This window comes from Pteropus medius, unplaced genomic scaffold (assembly GCF_902729225.1).
Source record: "Pteropus medius unplaced genomic scaffold, Ma_sr-lr_union100, whole genome shotgun sequence".
In the NCBI taxonomy this organism is placed as follows: Eukaryota; Metazoa; Chordata; class Mammalia; order Chiroptera; family Pteropodidae; genus Pteropus; species Pteropus medius.
The window spans coordinates 5838650-5858360 of record NW_024348533.1 but is presented as its reverse complement, the minus strand read 5'-3'; the positions used below and the strand labels follow the sequence as shown (position 1 = coordinate 5858360).

Genomic DNA, 19711 nt, shown 5'->3' with positions numbered 1-19711 from the left:
TAACCCCTGACCCAAGATCCCAAGAATGCTGGAAAGGATTGGGCTGGCAGTGAGCCTAGCCTCCTGGAGGGCTCTGAGAGGCTCTAGTCAGGGCTGTCCTCATGTCTGCCAGCAGCTCCTTCCACACTCTTGGGCCCAGAGTGCACTTTGGTTCTGAGTTGAAAACAACAAAACCACCCTAGTCTGTCCGCAGGAGGCAAAGGCTGCCAGGAAAACCCCCGGTCTTTGTGGTACACTTCCCTTCCCTTACTGCTGAAGGAACCCTCGGGAACTTGGTCATCATTTCAGGGAAAGTCAGCAGCAGGTAGGCGAGGAACAGCTTCTTCAGAGGCACAGGCTCACAGACATGGGTGCAGGACTTGGGCTGGGAGTATAAGCCTGGCCTGGGCCCCCCTTGCTCCCTGACACTTGCTGGCCCTTGGGTAGAAGGTGGACTCTCAGGCAGCTTTCACTGTCTGCCCTGGAGGCCCCAGATCTGCACACTTGTGACCCACATGCACTCAGAGCAGAGGTTCCCACCCCAGCACACTTACTGTGCTATGTGGCCAACAAGGGGGGACTCAGCCTCAGCCGGGGACCAGGCCTGCAGAAGGGGTGCCTGGGTCCCCCAGGGAAGGCATCCGGGCTTACCACACAGCCCGCCCAGCTACAGAGCCTTACCTGTGTCCAGAGGCTGCGGCGCCCCCAGAGGAGGGAGCTTGGGTGTGGGTGGCCGGCGATATACCACGTGCACACGGCCCTGCTCAGCCTCCCTCGCTGCCAGCCCCCTTTCCAGAGGTTCGATGAAGAACTCCTCATCCTGCATTCGGATCAGGCCGGCCTGCGGGCAAGGAGGAGATGGTTCAGAGGCCCAGAGCACAACAGACCCGGGCGGGAGGCCGCAAGGAGGGCCCAAGGGCAGAGGATCCCACCTGGCAGAGCTACCGGCCAGCCTTGGACCCCATTACCCAGAGCCCCTACTGCCCCCACTGTGCACCTCTTTGTCCACATCAGTCACCAGCCCAGACCCTACAGCAACGGAACTGCTGCCTCCCACCGTGGCCGCCCCCACTCCACAGTGAAGCCGTCACTGGAGACCCCATCTCTGTGCACTGGCATCCAAGGCCCTCAGACTGCCAGTGCCCTCCCTGTCCACAGCTCGCACACCTACACCAGTCACTGGGACAGCCCTGTCCTTCCTACATGGCACGCACCTTCCTGCCCTTGACCTGACTCGGCCCTCAGCGTGGGTGGCCCTTCTCCTGCCTCCCACTTTGGACTTCTGGTAAACTCTGACTCCTCCTGCCCGGCCCAGACCCCACAACCACCACCCTCACATGGCCCACCCCTCCCTTTGGCCATCCGTGGTCACTGCCCAGTCCAGCTCCTACACTTTGGATTTTTTGGTCCATTATCTATAAACCAGGGGTCTCGCATGGGGTCCCCCCACTGTATTAACCTGCAGATGTATTTCCTTTAGATCACACACTTATGACCCACTCAGGGGTGTGTTTTGTTTTTTAAAAACCATTTTATTGAGGTATTACTGACATGTTAAAAACTGTACATATTTAATGTATACAACTCAGTGAGTTTGGGAATAAGTGTACATCTGTGAAACCATCACCACTATTAAGGCCATTAAGATATCCATCACCGCTCAAAGCTTCCTCCCACCCCCTTTATTATTATCACTCTTTGTGGTAAGAACACTTAACATAAAATCGACCCTCTTAGCAAATTTTAAGTATACAATAGAGTATTGTTAGCTATAGGCACTGTGCTGAGCAGTAAATCTCGAGTTTATTTTTATCTTGCATAATTGAAATTTTATACACTTTGACCAGCTCCTGGCAATCACCATTCTGCTCTCTGCTTCTACGAGTTTGACTATTTTCGATTCTATCTATGTGAAGTCAATCAGCACTTGTCGTTCTGTCTCTAGTTTATTTCACTTAGCGTAGTATCCTCCAGTTTCATCCACATTGTCACAAATGTAGAATTTCCTTCTTTATAAAATCTGGATAATATTCCATTGTACATACATGCTCCATTTTTTTTTATCAGTATGTTGTCTATAGATGACATTTAGGTTGCTTCCATGGCCATTGTGAAAAATGCTGCAGTGAACAAAGAGGGGCAAGCATCTCTTGGGTATATGGATTTCATTTTCTTTGGATATATACCCAGAGTGGGACTGCTGGATTATATGGTAGTTCTATTAATTTTTTGAGGCATCTCCATACTGTTTTCCATAATGACTTAACCAATTTACTTTTTCATCAACATAAGTACATCAGTACATAAGGGTTCCCTTTTCTCCACATCCTCACCAACACTTGTTATCTCTTGGTTTTTTTGTTTGTTTGTTTGTTTGTTTTTGACAACAGCCATTTTAACAGATGTGAGGTAATATCTCATTGTGGTTTTGATTTGCATTTCCCTGGTGTTCAGTGAAATTGAGCACCCTTTCAGGTACTTGGCCGTTTGTATGTCTTCTTTGAGGGAAAAAATGACTATTTAGGTGCCTTGCCCATTTTTTAATCAGATTATTTGGGTTTTTTGCTATTGAGTTGAAGTTCCTTATATGTTTTGAATATTAACTCCATATCTAATATATGTCTTGAAACATTTTCTTCCATTCTATAGGTTGCCTTTTCATTTTGCTGATTTTTTTTTTTTTTGCTGTGCAGAAACTTTTTAATTTAATATAGTCCCACTTGTTGATTTTTGCTTTTGTTGCCTGAGTTATTGGTGTCATAACCAAAAAATTATCAGCAAGACCAATGTCAAAGACTTTTTTCTTCTAAGAGTTTTATGGTTTCAGGTCTTATACTTAAGTCCTTAATCCATTTCAAGTTAACTTTTATGAGTAGTGCAGAATAGGGCTCCTATTTTATTCTTTTACATGTAAATATCTAGTTTCCTCAACATCAATTATTGAAGAAATTATCCTTTCTCCATTGAGTATTCTTGGTTCCCTTGGCAAATATACGTTGACCATATATATGCATGGGGTTATTTCTGGGCTCTCAATTCTGTTTCATTGGATGTGTGTTTTTATTTCAGTACCATACTGTTTTGAGGACTGTAGCTTACAATATAGTTTGAAATTGGGAAGTCTGGTACCTCCAGCTTTGTTCTTTTCTCAGTATTGCTTAGGCTATTTAGGGGTCTTCTCTGGTCACATAAGAATTTTAGGATTGTTTTTTTCTATTGTAATTTGGAATTTTAGTAGTACTTGCATTGAATCTATAGATGGTTTTGGATAATCTGAACATTTGAACAATATTAACTCTTCTATTCCATTAATACAGTATATCTTTCCATTTATTTGGGTCTTCTTCAACTTCTTTCATCAATATCTTGTAGTTTTGGGTGTATAGATCTTTCAGGTGCTTGGATAAATTTATTCCTAAGTATTTTAGTATTTTAGAGGTTATTATAATGAGATTGTTTTCTTTATTTCTTTTTCAGATAGTTCATTGTTAGTGGATAGAAACACAATGGATTTTTGTACATCGATTGTGTATCCTGAATCTTACTAAATTTGTTATTTAGTTTCGAGATTTATTTTTGGCGGACTCTTTTGGACTTTTTATATACAAGATCATGTCATCATCAGGTATCGGACAATTTTATTTCTTCCTTTCTAATCCTGATGCCTTCTATTTCTTTTTCTTACCTGATTTCTCTGGCTAGGACTTCCAGTGCTTTGTTGAATAGGAACAGTAAAAGTGGGCACACTTATCTTTTTAATATTATATATCTGTTTACATATTGTAACTATAGCTTTAGCTATTTGTAATACTTTTGTCTTTAATCTTTATATTAGAGTTAACTGGTTTAATACACCACCATATTACAATATTAGAATATTCTGAATTTGACTATATACTTATCTTTACCAATGTTTTATATATTTCATGTTTTCATGTTACTAATTAGCATCTTTTAGTTTCAACTTGAAGAACTAATTTCATCATTTCTTATAAGGAAGGTCTAAAAATGATGAGCTCTCAGCTTTCGTTTGTTTGAGAAGGTCTTTATTTCGCTCTCATTTCTGAAGGACCGCTGTGCCCGATAAAGTATTCTTGGTTGGCAGTTTTCTCTTTCAGCACTTTAAATATGCCATTCCACTCTCACCTGGCCTAAAAGGTTTCTGCTGAGAAAAACATAGATATTCTTATGGGAGGCTCCTGGTATAAAAGAAATTTTTCCTCTTGCTACTTTTAAAATTATCTTTGTTTTTTATTTTTGGCAATTTTATTATAATGTGTCTTGGAAAAGATCTTTTTGGATTAAGTTTTTGGAGTGACCTATTAGCTTCCCCCAGTTTGGGAAATTCTCAAATATTATCTCTTTAAATGTGCTCTCTGTTCCTCCCTCTCTTCTCCTTCTGAGATGCCAATAATGCAATGATGTCCCATAAGTCCCATGGGCTTTCTTCACTCCTTTTGAATCTTTTCTTTTCCTCTAACTGTATAATTGCAAATAATCTGTCTTTGAGTTCATTGACTCTTTCCTCTGCTTGGTCCAGTTTGAGGCCGAAGATCTCTGTTGAATTCTTCAGTTCAGTCATTGTATTCTTCACTACAAATTTTGTTTGGTTCTTTTTTTGTTTTCTATCTCTATTGAACTTCTCATTTTGTTATTGTATTGTTTTCCTGATTTTGTTAACTTGCTTATCTACATTCTCTTGTAGCTTTCTGAGCATCTTTGGAACAATTATTTAGAATTTTTTTGTCAGGCAACTCATGTACTTCCATTTCTTTAGAGTTGTTATTGGAAGTTTGGTGGTGTCATGTTTCCCTGATTCTTTGTGATCCCTGTAGCCTCACATAGGTGTCTGCACATTTCCAAACTTCATGGACTGACCTCAGTGAGGAAGGACTTCGCTTGCAGGTGGAGGTACACTGGAGCATGCTATGACTCTGGATCTAGGGTACAGGGCACATATGTGGCAGCTCTGGGTCTGGGTTGAGGGAAAGCATGATGGCTTGTTGGCTTAGGTTGTTAGGGTCCATGACATTAACAACTGCGTGGTCCTTGGAGAGTGCTGCAGAGGGTCCACGGTGGCCGCAAAGGCTGTTGGCATCCTTAGTGGTGCCTCCAGGTCCAGCAGCTGAGGACCAGAGCAAACAGTAGTGACGGCCAGACCTGGTAGTGTGCACACACTCAGCCGCGGGGGCCAGATGCAAGTGCCTGTGTAGTGGCAGGAGCCAAATACAGATACACCTGTAGTGATGATGGACAGGGTTGGCAGTAAGTACTGGGACCAACTATGGGCACATTAAGAGTCACAGGGCCTTGGCTGTCAGCCTGCACTCTCATGGCTGCAGGGACTCACCACAGGCATGCACATAACAGTGGAGGCTGGTGACAGGAATTAGATGGGTGGCACACGTGCACAGCTAGAAAGGCTAGACCTGAGCACATGCACGGTGGTGAGGGTCAGCCCCAGGAGTCTAAGCTGGCATTTTGCACTCAGGCAGCCACAGAGGCTAGGAATAGGGGGATGGATTGGGAGAGATTCAGGCATCTGGTATCTGTGAACATGAAAACCTCAGCAATGAAATCAGCAGGGGGTTTGCAGCAGCTGTGGTGTATGCTAGTTTCTTCAGTGGTAGAAGCTGCTGAGGTCCTTAAAGAGCAGACTGTGGGAAATCATGGTTACACCCTCTGTGTTCTGATACTAGTGGCCCCCGCACTTGTTTCTTGTTTCCAGCCGTATCAGCTTTACCTATCTCTGGGTGGAGGGAAACCAAAGTAGGTCTTTTGAGGTGTGTTCCAAAGGCTGAGAAAGCTGGTCACTCACTCTGTCTCCCTTTCCCAATGAGGGGCACCTTTTCTATGGGGAGTCCCCTCTTGGGGCTGAGCAGTGCCGGCCTATGGACGGGATGATGTTGGCAAATGACCTGTCTCCCTTACCTTTTTGTGTGGCTCTTCTCAGGGTTTGTTCCACTGTGTCACTGAAGTTTCTGAAGTGGACTCTTGTTTTGGCTCATGGACAGCTGCATAATTGTTGATCTTTGTTGAGGGACAGAGTCATCTACTTTGTAAACTCAGCAACCTCACTCGGGGGCTTTGGAAAGCTTGAATTAGTTGCTCCAACTTAAGCATCAGGAGATTTACATAAATGACTAGATTTCCAGGCTCTCTTGAAATATCAGAAAAGCTGGCACCACCTGCTGCCAGCTCAGCTTTCCCTCTAGGGGTCTCCCCTGGAGCCTCCAAAGGGAATGCAGCCCTGCCAGCACCTTGTCTTTGGCCTCCAGGCCTGTGAGAGAACAAGTTTCTATTGTCTTCAGTAATTTGTTACAGCAGCTACAGGAAACTGATACAGGGTCCTGGGGGTGGTGGGATGAAGGGGCAGCCATTCCTTGAGGGGTGAGGAGCAGGAGCAGCAGACACCCCCTCCCCCAAGGACAGGGGTTTGCCGCATCTTGAACTCCTGAGGAGCGGTCCCAGAGGCAGAAGGGCAGGCACCAGAGCTGAGCGGGCTGAGGTCACTGGGCTGTGGGAGGAGGGAGGAGACGAGATGCCCATGGGAACCCTGCAGGCTCCCACGCTCTGATTCATCCCCACATCCCAGGGCCCTGCCAGGCCTGGGAGAAAGTGAGCAAATGCTTGCGGAATGAATGAACAAATGAATGATGCCAAAACAGCAGGACCTCTGAGAGGTACAAGGCAGGGACATTGTTGACCATCTCCTTCCACTGGCACACGGGTGAGGGTGTTTACAACAGCAAGAGTTACTTCCCCTACGCTGCCATTGACACTCCTGTGTTTGCAGTTTGGGGGCAGACTGATGTCTCAAACTCATTTTATTAATAGAACCCATTCAAGGATATGTGAGAATTAATCACATGGCAGCAGTGGGCGAGCGGTCCCACCTCTGGTATTCTGGGTTCCCAGCACCACTCCTGTCTGGACAGGTGACCTAGGCCAGGTATCAAGTGTCCTTGGGCCTCCATTTCTTGCTTACAAATAGGGCAGGTCGTCTCTGCCCTCGCACAGTCGTTGCAGGAACGTATGCAGCCTGGGATATACTCAGAACCAGGACACAGGTAGGTGCTCCGCAACTCAGGTGATGTCATCCACCTTCTTGCTTTCCAAATAAGGAAACCGAGGCCTGGCAGCAGAAAGGCCTGCTGGGGACACACGAGGTCTGGGAACCAGATCCCAGGCTTCAGGTGGAAGGAATATCTGCTGGGTGGGCCCTTGGGCCTATCATGGCAATTAGGCAGGACATGGGGGCATCAGGGCCCAGTGGGGCAACCCCTCTTCTAGAGGACCCTTGCACTGCAGACTGGGAGCCTTCTACAGGCCCTGCAGTCATCTGGAGAGACCAAGTGTGGCAATGACTTGGTGAGGAATAACCCTCTCTAGCCTGAGAGACCTCAAGAGACAGTTTGGGATCTCCCTGTACACCAGGGGTCAGGCTCTCCTCCTCGGTCAGCTTCCTGGTGAAAGCTGCTGAGAGACCCAAGGGCACTGAATCTGCTTGATATTGCCCGGGCTTTTCTGTGGTTGGGAAGCCAAGGTCCAAGTTGGCCAAGCTCCCTGGCAGGACCCCCCCAGGTCTCACCTGAAGGGCACAAGAACACGCTGGGATAAATCGGAAGTATGGTGCCAGTTTACTCAGGCTTCCTCATGCAACCAGAGACCTCTCACTGACAGTGCTCTCACATGGAGAAGTTAAGCTTATTCTTCACAGCATTAACACAAGTCTGAGAGACACTGTGGAATCCATATGTGGAAGCTGCATTGAAGAACGTGGTGTCACCTGCCCCAAGACCAGAGACTGCCCATCTTGAGACCAGTTCTGACCACCCCAGGACCAATGCACGACCACTTGAGACCAGTGACTGATACCCCTCAAGATCTGAAGAGTGCTTGTGAGGGGCTCTCCACCAAGAAAGCAGGGCTCACTTTATTGCCTGATTTTCAAGTATTTTAATGTGCACCCCAGGAATGATCCACCTAAAATCTGCAAAAGAAAAGTGACAAGAAAACAAGGTACAGAACATGAGCTGTGTTTTGCTGAGTTTTTTCCAGGACTTTACTGCCAGCGGCACATGCATCTGTTTTTAAATGTGATTTTTATTAATAAGAATCTGTTTCCTCTCCTCACGCTATAAATATTAAAGAAATCGCTGAAGCACAATGGTCTGACGGGACTTCTGGACAGCCTGACATCCCGCAGACAGGGATTCTGTGACCATCCGCCCAGCCCCACCAGAGGAGAGGCTGGTGGAAATAGTTCTGTCCCTGACCCTCAGGTGCCACCACAGGGGCCTGGAAACTGGTAGTTCTCTGTGCCCTGCCCTTTGCTGTTTGGTTTATGATGAAATAGTCACTGAGGTAGAAAATAAAAGTTAAAAATTGGTTAAAAAAAAAATCCAAAGGCTTAACAGCTATCATGTTGTTTTGAATTTTAAAATGTTCAAAACACCGACACTCTCAGAGTTGGGGTCTCATAGAAAAGCAAGCGTGTGATCTGTGCCCCGTTTGCTATGCTTACCAGCTCCTTCTGTGGAAGCCACAGGCTCCAGCACACAGTAGGTTCACTCGGTGTTGTCACTCAGCCTTTGTCATTTTTGCAACCTCTGGCATTAAGACTGTGAAGCATCTGTCAAGGTAGCAATGGTGACAATCGAGAATAAAAAGAAAAAAGGAAGCTGATCCCAAAACAGAAGGATCCAGACTTTGACAGAGGGCAAGACAGCATGCGTCTGCATCAGCTTGCTGTCACTCAAACTCAGCCTTGCTCTGAAACACACACACGTGCACTTGTCTCAGGAATCCCCAAATATGCATCTGGTAAGGTGCCAGTTCTGAGAGAAATGTGTCCTTTCGTCCCTTCTTCCTTTTGGTCAGGGACGCATGAGATTCAGTCAGGCTATAGGACAAAGGGCACCAGTCTGTGTCTAATGACTCTAGCAGATGCACTGCCAAAACGGGGCCTTTCCCCACCAGGGTGTCTCCCACGGCTGTTCTTCTCCTCCCAGCTCCTTGGGGAAGAGCAGAGCAACCCCAGAAGCTTTACAGGGAGAGGACTGACCCAACCACTGAAGTCACAGGTATGAGAACTAAGGTCCCATCAGATTGAAGCCACTCAGTCCTAACCAGGAGGAGCTCCTTCACAGTTGAGCATCACAGAGGATGTTTTGCGTATTGTTTTTTCCACTTTTCTAAAAGGTTCACCAGCCAGCTGGCCACCAGCAGGTGAGAGCAATTCATGGGGTTAGAAGGCATCAGCTTCTGCTCCACGCTGCTCCAGAACAGCCCCTTCAGGAGGAGTCTGTCCGCGGATGCCCTTGTGGCGGGCCCCTGCCTGCCCTGCTCTCTGTCTCATTCAAGTGAACATATGTCGCCTTTTCCATGTGCCATCCACACCCCTCCTTCCTTCTGGGGAGCTGCCTCTACCCCAGTGTGGGGGTCTTGTCCTCCCATGTTGGAGGAGAGGCTGTGGTGGGAGCTGAGGGACCATGACAAAGTGGTCCCTGTGTACCACAGAGCCGGAGTTCACCCAGCAGGCCCCGCCCCTTCTTGGGCTCGTTTCAGGCCATCCGGATCCTTTGCTCCAGAAAGTCCTTCTTTTCACCTTAAGTTGTCCAGAGTTGGTTTCTGAGGCTCTAAACCACTATGTCTCAACCGACACATGCCCCAGCGCTGAGCCCCATGCCCAGCCGGATATTAAGAAAAGCTGCACCCTGCTCTGGTGAGCGGGGTAGAGGAGAGACCGTGGGGGGAGTGAGCCCCCTGGATGCAGAGCCACAAAGTCTGGCTTCAAATCCTGGCCTTGGGCCAGTCCTGTTCCTTCAGTAGCCCCAGTTCCCTCACCTGCAAAGAGAGGGGCCAGGAGACCTGTGACTGAGGTACCAGTTATCCTTCTATAATCCCCAATAAGACCAAGGAGAGATCCAGTAGAAAAAAAAAAAAAACAAATGAACTACAAGCAGGAAGCCCGCTACTCCCTGGACCACCACCTTTGCCTTCAAAAGAAGGCCAAGGGCTCCTTGAAGCCACAGCAGTCCCCTTGCTGGGCCCAGCTCCCTTCACACCTCAATCTACATCTTCTGGCTTTCATTCCCAAGAGACTTGGTGGCACCTGAAGGGCTTGAGTCCCCACTGTTAGCAAGGTTATACAGGGACCTTCAAATATGGTATAAATTCAAACTCCCCTAAAATTCTATATGGCAGACCTCCATTTCCAGGGGACTCAAAGGCTCAAAGAGTTAAGCTGCTAGCTCAGATGTCCCAGCAGGACAGAAGCCAGCGCGGGAACACAGCCCAGCCCAACTCCACCACCACACCGATGATATCCATCCCTAGGAGAGCCAGATGGAGACACCAAACTCCAGCACTCTTTTCATTGCCATCACAATTTTGCCATACCTGGTTTTGGTAAATTCTAGGTAGATAATCCTGTTTGCTAAGACTCTCAGCCCGAGTCCTAATCTCTCTGGTATAAGAAATTAGAGGTGTTAAAGCTTTGTTAGCATGAAACGAGATTCTCTTTGATTCAATGAGAAAATTCAAATAGAATTGAAAAGGGAATAGTTCTCTCACTATGAGATTCATGCTTTTTTATATATAACAGCTTTACTAAGCTATAATTTGCATTATCATACAATTCACCCACTTACAGTGTAAAATTCATCTATTACCACAATCGACTTCCGAACATTTTCATCGCCCCAAAAAGAAACCCCATACACATTAGCAGTCACTCCCCATTTTCCCCCAACCACCCTACATACATGCCAGCCCCTGGAAACCACTAATCTCCTTTCTGTCTCCGTAGATTTGCTTATTCTGGCCTGGGCATAGAAACAAAATCATATGGTCTGTGATCTTTTATGACTGAGTTCATTCACCTAGTATGTTTTCAAGAAGTCTATGTTGTAGGATATGTCAGTATCTAAATTCCTTTTTCATTGTCAAATAATATTTCACTTGTACAGATATAGCACATTTTATTTATCCATTCACTGGTCGATAGACATTTGGGTTGTTTCCACTTTTAGGCTCTTATGAATAATACTGCTTTGAACATTCATGCACAAGTATTTTGTGTGGACATATGTTTTTATTTCTGTTGGATACATACCTCGGAGTGAAATTGCTGGGTCATATGGTGACTCTAGACAAGACTTTCCCACTGCAGCTACACCATTTTACATTCCCACCCGCAGTATGTGAGGGTCCCAGTTTCTCCACATCCTCACCGACACTTGTTATTATCTGTCTTTTTCTTTCCAGCCATCTTCATGTGTGTGGAGTGGTATCCCATTGTGGTTTTGATGTGAATTTCCCTGCTGACTAAGGATGTTGAGCATCTTTTCATGTGCTTATTGGCCATTTGTCTCTCTTCTTTGGAAAAATGACTATTGACTAAGGCCTGTTGCTCATTTTTAATTGGGTTATTTTCATTTTCTACTGAGTTGTAAGAGTTCTTTATATAGCCTAGATACAAGTCCCTACTAGATATCTAAATTTCAAACATTTTCTCTTTGTTTGGGCTGTCTTTTCACTTTCTTGATGTAATTCTTTGACGTTATAAAGAAATTTCATGAAATTCAATTTGTCTACTTTTTCTTTTGCCATTTGTGCTTTTGGTGTCATATCTAAGGCTCTGTCTATCCCAAGATAATGAAGATGTATTCCTATATTTTAAAGAGTTTTGTAGTTTTAACTCCCATATTTAGATCTATGATCCATTTTGAGTTAATTTTTATGTGTTATGAGGTAGGGGTCCAACTTCATTCTTTTGCATGAGGATATCAGTTGTCCCAACGCCATTTGTTGAAAAGGCCGTCCTTTCCTCCACTGAATTGTCTTAGCACTCTTGTCAGAAGTCAATGTAGAGATTTATTTCTGGATCCTCAGTTCAATTTTACTGGTCTTTATGTCTATCTTTCTGCCTGTACCAAACAGTTGAGTACGGCAGCTTTGTAGTAAGTTGTGAAATCAGAAAGTGTGAGTCCTCTAACTTGTCTCCTTTTTCAACATTGCTTTAGCTCTTCTGTGTCTCTTGTATTTCCATTTAAATTTTAATATCAGCTTGTCAATTTCTGCCAAGGAGCCAGCTGAGATTTTTTTTTACATAATCCAATGCTTTTTAATGTCACGTTTGGTGCCACATTGATTCACCTCTTATGCCAACCCTTAGAGAACAATGGCCTAGAGAGAACAAAAGATTGGGATGGGAGCCCTAACTCTGCAAACTAACCAGGTGTGTGGCCGTGAACAAGTCAGAGCCTTGGGAAGCAGGGGTACGTAGAGGCACTGCACCCCACCTCTGTTGCAGGAGAGAATCCTCTTAATAGCACTGGCTCAACTCTGCTTTACATCTCTATCATTCCTCACCTGCCGTTTGTGCAGCCCAGACCTGATTTCAAAATCGAGTCCCCACAGATGGGAAAATCACAGTTGAGGGTAACAGAACTGACTTCTGCATCCATGCCACTGTGAAAATTATGATTGCAAACCAGAGGTCATTCACCATATATACTGGAAAGAAAAGCTATGCAACGTAAGAATAATTTATAATTCAACTTTAATAAATTGGGGCAAAAATTGTCTAAAAATTAATAAAAGTGAAAGAAAGGATAGAAGAAGGACAAAAGAAATAATTCGATTGTATTAATTTCCTAATCTTTCATAGAAGGATCAACAGTTACTGATAAGATGCTAAAGTGGATAGATATAAATTTAAGCATACCATTCAAAGTTATAAAAGTTATAAAAGCCACAACTAGTAAAAGTAATATATACCTTCTAAATAACTGAAGAAGAAGGATAGATCATACAGCAAATATGGAAAACTAGAGAAACAGCAAAAATACCTAAACACAAATGTAAATAAGATGACAGAAGTAACACCAAATATATGTTATAACACAAAATGTAAATGGTCAGATTGCTTTCAAAAATCTCTAGGACTTGCAAAAAAGTCGACAAAATTTACAATTTATGTGAAGCCAGAAGAGTTTTATAGGTGAGACTTTTCATCATGCAGGGAACAAATATGTCCACGACATTACTAAGGATGCTTGGCCCAGCTCGAGTGCCATGCCCTTATGTAAAGTGATGTGTACGTCTGTGCCGAATGTTGGCAAAGCCCAAGCACTCAGTGCAGGGTCCTCAGATCATTCTGCTTCCATTCAGATGCTGACCACCAAGCTGGCTGTGTGGACTCGCCGAGCTTCAGCGTTGCCAGTGTAAAATGAAGATAATAACAGCACGTGTGTGCAGTTGGTGTGAGGGTTAAACAAGTTAGAGTACTCAGCACTGTGCCCAGTAAACTAGCCCCTTCTTATCATTATCATCACCAGTAACGTAAAATGAGAGTTATCTAGAAATATGTAATGAGGAGTTAACAAAATTAAGTTTGGGATGAGTTTTGCTTTGTTATTAGTGTTTTCTTGTTTGTTTGTTTTTGAGAATTTTGTAAAGGGCACATATCAAAACACAATTTGTTTGGAGAGAGGACCAGGGAAGGGTTGGGGGCAGGGAGAGAAAGATAAAGGAGAAAAGTAAAATAAACAAGACGCTGACAAGAACACCTCAGAGGCCAAGTGGGAGCCGGCCAGTGGGTCTTCTCACTAAGTTAGGCAGTGCCAGGGCAGCTCTGGTGGGAGCTGGCCCCTCTAGCCTGAGAGAGTCCAGACTGTCCCACACTTGGCCCCCAAGCACGCCAGCACCAGGGAAGGCCTCCAGGAAATGCAGCTGGCTTCCCAGCCTGGCCAGGACAGAAGGAGCAGCAGGTCAGGCCCAGACTCCAGGACCAGGATGGGCCTGCTCCTCTATCACAAGAACTGACATTCATCCCTGCCAGATGCTCCTGCTGACATTTTCCAGGTCTCGCTCAGCACAAAGACTGTGTCGGGGAATGTCCTGGGTCACAAATTAACATTCACTAAATAACAGGGCGGTCTCCACTAAAGAAGAAAAATGACTCTTGCTACAGGAACACTTGCCAAAATATCAAAAAGTGGAATTTTTCTTTCTGAGCTCCCTAGCTCACCAACTGGGACCCAGCAGACTGTGGCCTTGAGACATGAGATGGCAGAGAGCTCACAGAATAAAGTTCCAGTCCCTCATTCTAGGTCCTGCCGACAGTACCTTTCCTGGGCTGGCACCCAGGCAGCCCAACCTGCACAACACATACACCAGCTGGAACCCAAAACTTTTTCACCCTGTCCAGGCAGGCCTCCCTGCCTCCCAGAGGCCGTGCACACTCCACCCTTCCTCTCATCCTCTGACGTGGCTGAGCCAGCGTGTCTGAGTCCATCACCCCAGCCCAGGCCAGACAGAACTTACACAGCTTGGTCAGGGAGCTGGGGTGGCAGGGGCACTTGTCTAGAGTGCCAGTGTATGCCTTTTCCCTACACGTGTGTTATTTAGGGTACCGAGGACGATTGTGAGAGGGCTAATACCCCCGTAAGCAATGCCACTGGTAGCAAGGACCTTGGGTCAAGACGTCACCAGCTGTCGGCACCCACAGAGACCCAGGCCCCACACACCACCATCCAGCCACCCCAGGCTCCCAGGAAACTTACCCTGGTGAGCAAAGCCCACGATGTCCCACTGCAGGGCGCAGAGGACTGGTGACCCCAGGACCATTGCTTGGCACTGACACAGCCTCGTCCCACACCTGCCTGTTCCAGTGCTCTAAGACGCAGCCACCAACATATCTGCCCACAAGATGCCAAGTAGGCTCAAGCTGCTGTAAGGAAGTGCCACAGACCGGGGGCTTCAACAGGAGGCATTTACTTCTTCACAGTCCTGGAGGCTGGGAGTCTAAGATCAAGGTGTTGGTAGGGGTGGTTTCTCCTGAGGTTCCTCTCCTCAGCTTGTGGACAGCCATCTCCTCCTGTGTCCTCACATGGTTGCCCCTCTGTACATGTGTATGTCTGAATCCTGTCTTATAGGACAGCAGCCACTTCGGATTAGGATCTCACCCACATGACCTCATTTTAAATTTGCATCTGGAAAGACCCTATCTCCAAATAAAGTCACATTCTGAGGTACTGGGGGTCAGGACTTGGACACGTGAATGGGGTCACGATTCAACCTACAACAGTCTCTGTGCTCCAACGCCACGCGGATTGGGCGCTGGCTGCTGGCAGAGTGCCAGGTGGTCCCTGGGCCAGAATGACAGAGCTAGGCAGGGCTGCTGCTCAGAGAACACCTCCAGACAGTAGGAAGGAGGGGTACCACCTAGGCAGGTCACCCCCTGAGTCACATCCTAGGGGGCTAGAATTCAGGCAGGAGAAAGGCTGTGACTCAAGTGATGCTGGAGCACACCAGAGCTGGCACATGGGACTCCCCACGCTCTCTCCTTCTTCAGTAGGCAACCCCACTCCCATGATAGCAATGAGTGCAAGGCCAAGGGGACAGGAATGTTGCACAGCCAGCCAACGAGGAGCAAGCGTGAGGACCTGCCTTCTAACCCACCGCCATCTTTGAGGAACAATGAGAGCCCGGCTCAGGAGCCCCGCAGGGGCAGCTCCAGGTTGACATCCACCCTCCATTCCTAGCTATACCCCAGAGGTCAGCTAGGGCTCCTGCCAGTAGGCTCCCCACATACCTTCAGCACCCCAAAATTATCTGGGGACCCCAAGGCTGAGCCTCTATAGCTGCTGGAACATGAGGGATGCAGTTCTACATGGGCAGCACAAGATGCTCTGCCTTTTCCAGAAAGGAAACCCAAGTTCCGGTGCCCAGGAGGTCGTGTCTTGCTCCCCATGTGGATATTCCCCCAGGAGGGTCCACCAGGCCAGAGAAGAGACAGAGGCTCACCCAGGGACCAGTGGCCCCACTGGTGAGCAGGGCTGCTGGACCCAGAACCACCTCAACCCAGGTCCGGTCAGGCTAGGAGCAGGGCAGGGGCAGTCAAGGCCCCAGCAGGAAGTGGAGATGCCAGGCCATGCTGACAACTGTGAAGGGAAGACACGCTGCCCAGTGCATGGGGCCCTCAGAGGCAGGCAGACACAAAATCCCTGACGGGGAAAGGGCAGGCCACCACGCAGACCACTGGCTTCCCTGTGCAATGCTGGCTCAGGTTTCCTCTCCCTAAACCTCAGTTTTTCCAGAGGTAGAATGAACTGTTGAGAGGGTAAGACTTGGCGTGGGGCGGGGGGACCTTCGTACCCACATGTGCTGGGCACAGGTCTGGAAGTTTCCAGGCAAAGGAGCTTGGCTTTCTCCTCTCACCATGGGCCTCATCTCCCGGGGTCCCTGGGCCACCACTCCTCTCCAGGCGTCTCAGGTCTAAGGCGTCCTGCCCGACTTTGGTTTATTTAAATCTGACTTCTTTTCCTGCTTGGCTCTCTGGGGCTCTCCACGGTATCCAGGGCAGGCTGACCGCCGACCGCCCTCTGCCCAGCAGGCAGCCCCACCGGGACCCGAGGCCTCTGCTGCCCCTTCTCGTCCAGATTTCCCCAAACAGAAATCAGGCCATGCCATCTGACGAAGGATCTTGTCTGGTTTATTTTGGGGAACAGACCGGGCTGTGAGGGCCAGATTCTCTGGGACGTGGCCAGGCTGCTCCGCAGCCCTTCAGACACTTCCCGTCTGTGTCCTCGCTTGTCGAGAGTTGATCCAAGGAGAGGGGCTGGGCCCTAGCACCAGCGACCTTGGGATGGTTGTTACTTTAAGAGCCACGATGGCATCCCACATTGCTCTGGGCCCATTGCCATGGGCCATCAGGGCCTAGACAGGGAGCCAGGGCAGCAATGACAGAAGGCACGACATCCAGATTAGATGCAGGCTTGGCAGGCCCACTGCCGTCGGATACTGCAGGGCACTCAGATGCTTCCTGGGATCCTGCTCCCTACGAGGGGCCAGGCCACCAGACATCACCCTGGGAGATAGTGTTAGAGTCCCAGGGTAAGAAAGGTGACATCAGGCAGATGTCTAGTATCCCTCCCTACTCCAAATCCCCCCACAGACATGGCACGGCATGGTATCCACGCATAGTAACACAGTGCATCCACCAACAGTGCCATGCCAGGCTCTCGGAGCCACCACTGGAGGCCCGGCAGTCGCAGACTGTGTCACCCCGGGATGTCTCCAAGAGAAGGTTGCTGCAGGCCTGGCTGTCACCACCATGGACCACCTTCAGAGCTGCAGAGGCAGCTCCCCCCTCCACAAAGGCGCTTGCCTCATTACCGAACATGAAATGGAGCCGGCGCTGTGGAGAACAGTATGGTGGCTCCTCAACAATTAAAAATAGTACTGCCATATGACCCAGCAATTCCACTTCTGGGTATATACCCCAAAGAACTGAAAGAAAGGTCTCAAAGAGATATTTGTACACTAACGTCCACAGCAGCATTATTCACAGTAGCTAAAACGTGAAAGCAAACCCAAGTATCCATCAGAGGAATGGATAAGCAAAACATGGTATATACAATGAAATATTATTCAGCCTTAAGAAGAGAGAAAATTCTGCAATATGCTGCAACATGGATGGACCTTGAGGGCATTATACTAAGTGAAATAAGGCAGTCACAAAAAGATGACTACTGTATGATTCCACTCATATGAAGTCCCCAGAGCAGTGAAATTCATAGAGACAGGAAGTAGAATGGTGGTTCCCAGGGGCTGGGGCAAGGAGGGGATGGGGAGTTAGTGTTTAATGAGGACAGAGTGTCAGTTTTACAAGACGAAAAGAGTTCTGGGGATGAATGGTTGTGATGGTTACACAACAGGGTGAATGTATTTAATACCACTGAACTGTGTGCTTAAAAATGGGTAAGATGGCAAATTTCATATAAAGTGTATTTTACCACAAAGAAAAAAAAATTTTTAATCACACTCAAGCATGACAAAAGGACAGAGGATCCAACTTGAAGGTGTTCTCATTTGCCAAATCTGGGATCTTTTGAACAAAATAACAAATAATGATAGTAATGGATAACCATAACCATAAACTAAATAAATATCCAGAAGTCTGTGCTGGTATAAATACATAATAGACTAAAAAATAAATGGGGCTGGAGAAGCAGTTCATCCTTACAGTGGAGTTCAATTAATAAATGTAAAAAATGGTGGAGTAAGAAAATCGCCAAGATAAACAGCACAGTAAGAACCGTAGCAGACAAGAATCATCCCTAGAATGTAAAATCGGTGGGTGAAAGTAGGACGAGAAACAGAATGTTTACATATTCTCAAAGTATCTCCCCACGAGATATTGATAAAGCAGAATGGGAAAAACAGTGGGTTTACAAGGGAGAGCCCCAGCAAGTGAGGGACGGTTCATCCGCCTCAGTGTGATGAGGGTTACCATCGCCAAGAGCGGACAATGCTACATCGCAAACCCCGATGCCACACACTGTGGCAGGCACATCACTTCTGTGATGCTCCTGCCACAAACGCACAGACTCCACCTAACATGAGCAAACACCAGGCAAACCCACGCGGAGGCCATTCCACAGAATAACTGACCACTGCTCTTCCAAATGCCTGGGGCCAGAAAGACAGATTGAGGAACTACATCCGACTGGAGGACACCAAGGAGACATAACAACTAGATGCCACATGGGGACACTGCACCAGAAAAAGGACCTGAACCAGAAAAAAGACAGGAGTTGGAAAATGAGCAAAATTCAGATGCAGTCTGGAGTCTAAGCGATAGTATAACATCCTGTCAAGGTGACTCCTCTGTGTCAGTCATTGTTCTAGGTCACACAGGATGCTGACATTAGGGGGAGCTGAGCGAAGGGCATATGAGAAACCACTAATTGTTTTTCAACTTTGCTCCAGGTCTAAAGTTTTTTTAAAATAAGAAGTTTAAACACATAAAATTGAAACTGCACCCCAGGCCGCCCTTGGTGCCCTCTGGCCAGTTCATCCTTCTCTGTTCACTGGTTACCTGTGGGGCACGTTTTGGCCGCCACCTCCTGCAATGACACACTGGACACACCAGGTTTCTCTGGGGCACCCCAATGTCCAAGGGCAGGCCTTGCATGAGCAGGTGTCCAGGGCCCAGGGCAGTAAGTGCAAAGGCCCTGAGGAGAGAGTGAGTTCGGTGTGTTCCAGGCCACCACGGAAAACAGTGTGGCCCAGACAGGGCTCTCAGGTACTCTGTGAGGCCCACTGCTGCCCTCAGGGTGCTCTTGAACCCTCTGCTCTGCACTGCAGCCTGCCAGATGCCCAGGCTCCAGGACTTATGCCCGTGAGGTTGTCCCAGGGTCCTGGGCAAGCAAGCCACTCCCGCTGGCAAAACGGGTATTTCCTTCATGGATGTGCATGGGACTGAGCCACCACAGCTATGGTGACACCTTGGTTTTGGTGAGTCTCAATCACATCAGACACAGAATGAGTTCAGGGCCCACGGCCCACTCTTGAGCTTGATTCGCACACGTTGGCCCACGTGTGGGCTCTCGTCCATGCCTGCTCCAGCTGCAGTGCCACCCTGTTGATAGCACTCGGAGCTGGGGCAGATGGCACACCCCTGCCCAGGGCAGTGTCCCACATCCTCGAGGCTCCAGGCCACCGAAGGACCGTCTGCAGGGCTAACTGCACCCCTCGGCTATGAGGATCCTGGGAGCTATTGCTTGGTCTTCTCTTGAGTCCAAGGGAGGCTGGACACTATGTTCCTCCAGGCTGGTCGGCAGAGGAATGGCACAAGTGGGGCCGCTCTTCTAACTCGACCTGCTGGTGGCAGCATGCAGAAGGCAGGGCTGTGCTCAGCGCTGGGCAAGACCACATT

The 19711-nt window shown here is 47.6% G+C and overlaps 1 protein-coding gene across 1 annotated transcript in view; it reads right to left on the bottom strand.

Annotated features, from left to right (window-relative positions):
- ADAMTS2 (ADAM metallopeptidase with thrombospondin type 1 motif 2) overlaps positions 1 to 19711 on the bottom strand; it is a 204940-nt gene that overhangs the window by 133654 nt on the left and 51575 nt on the right. Inside the window, 1 exon segment of the mRNA XM_039880269.1 lies at positions 661 to 820. Within this exon segment, the coding sequence (XP_039736203.1) occupies positions 661 to 820 (160 nt within the window).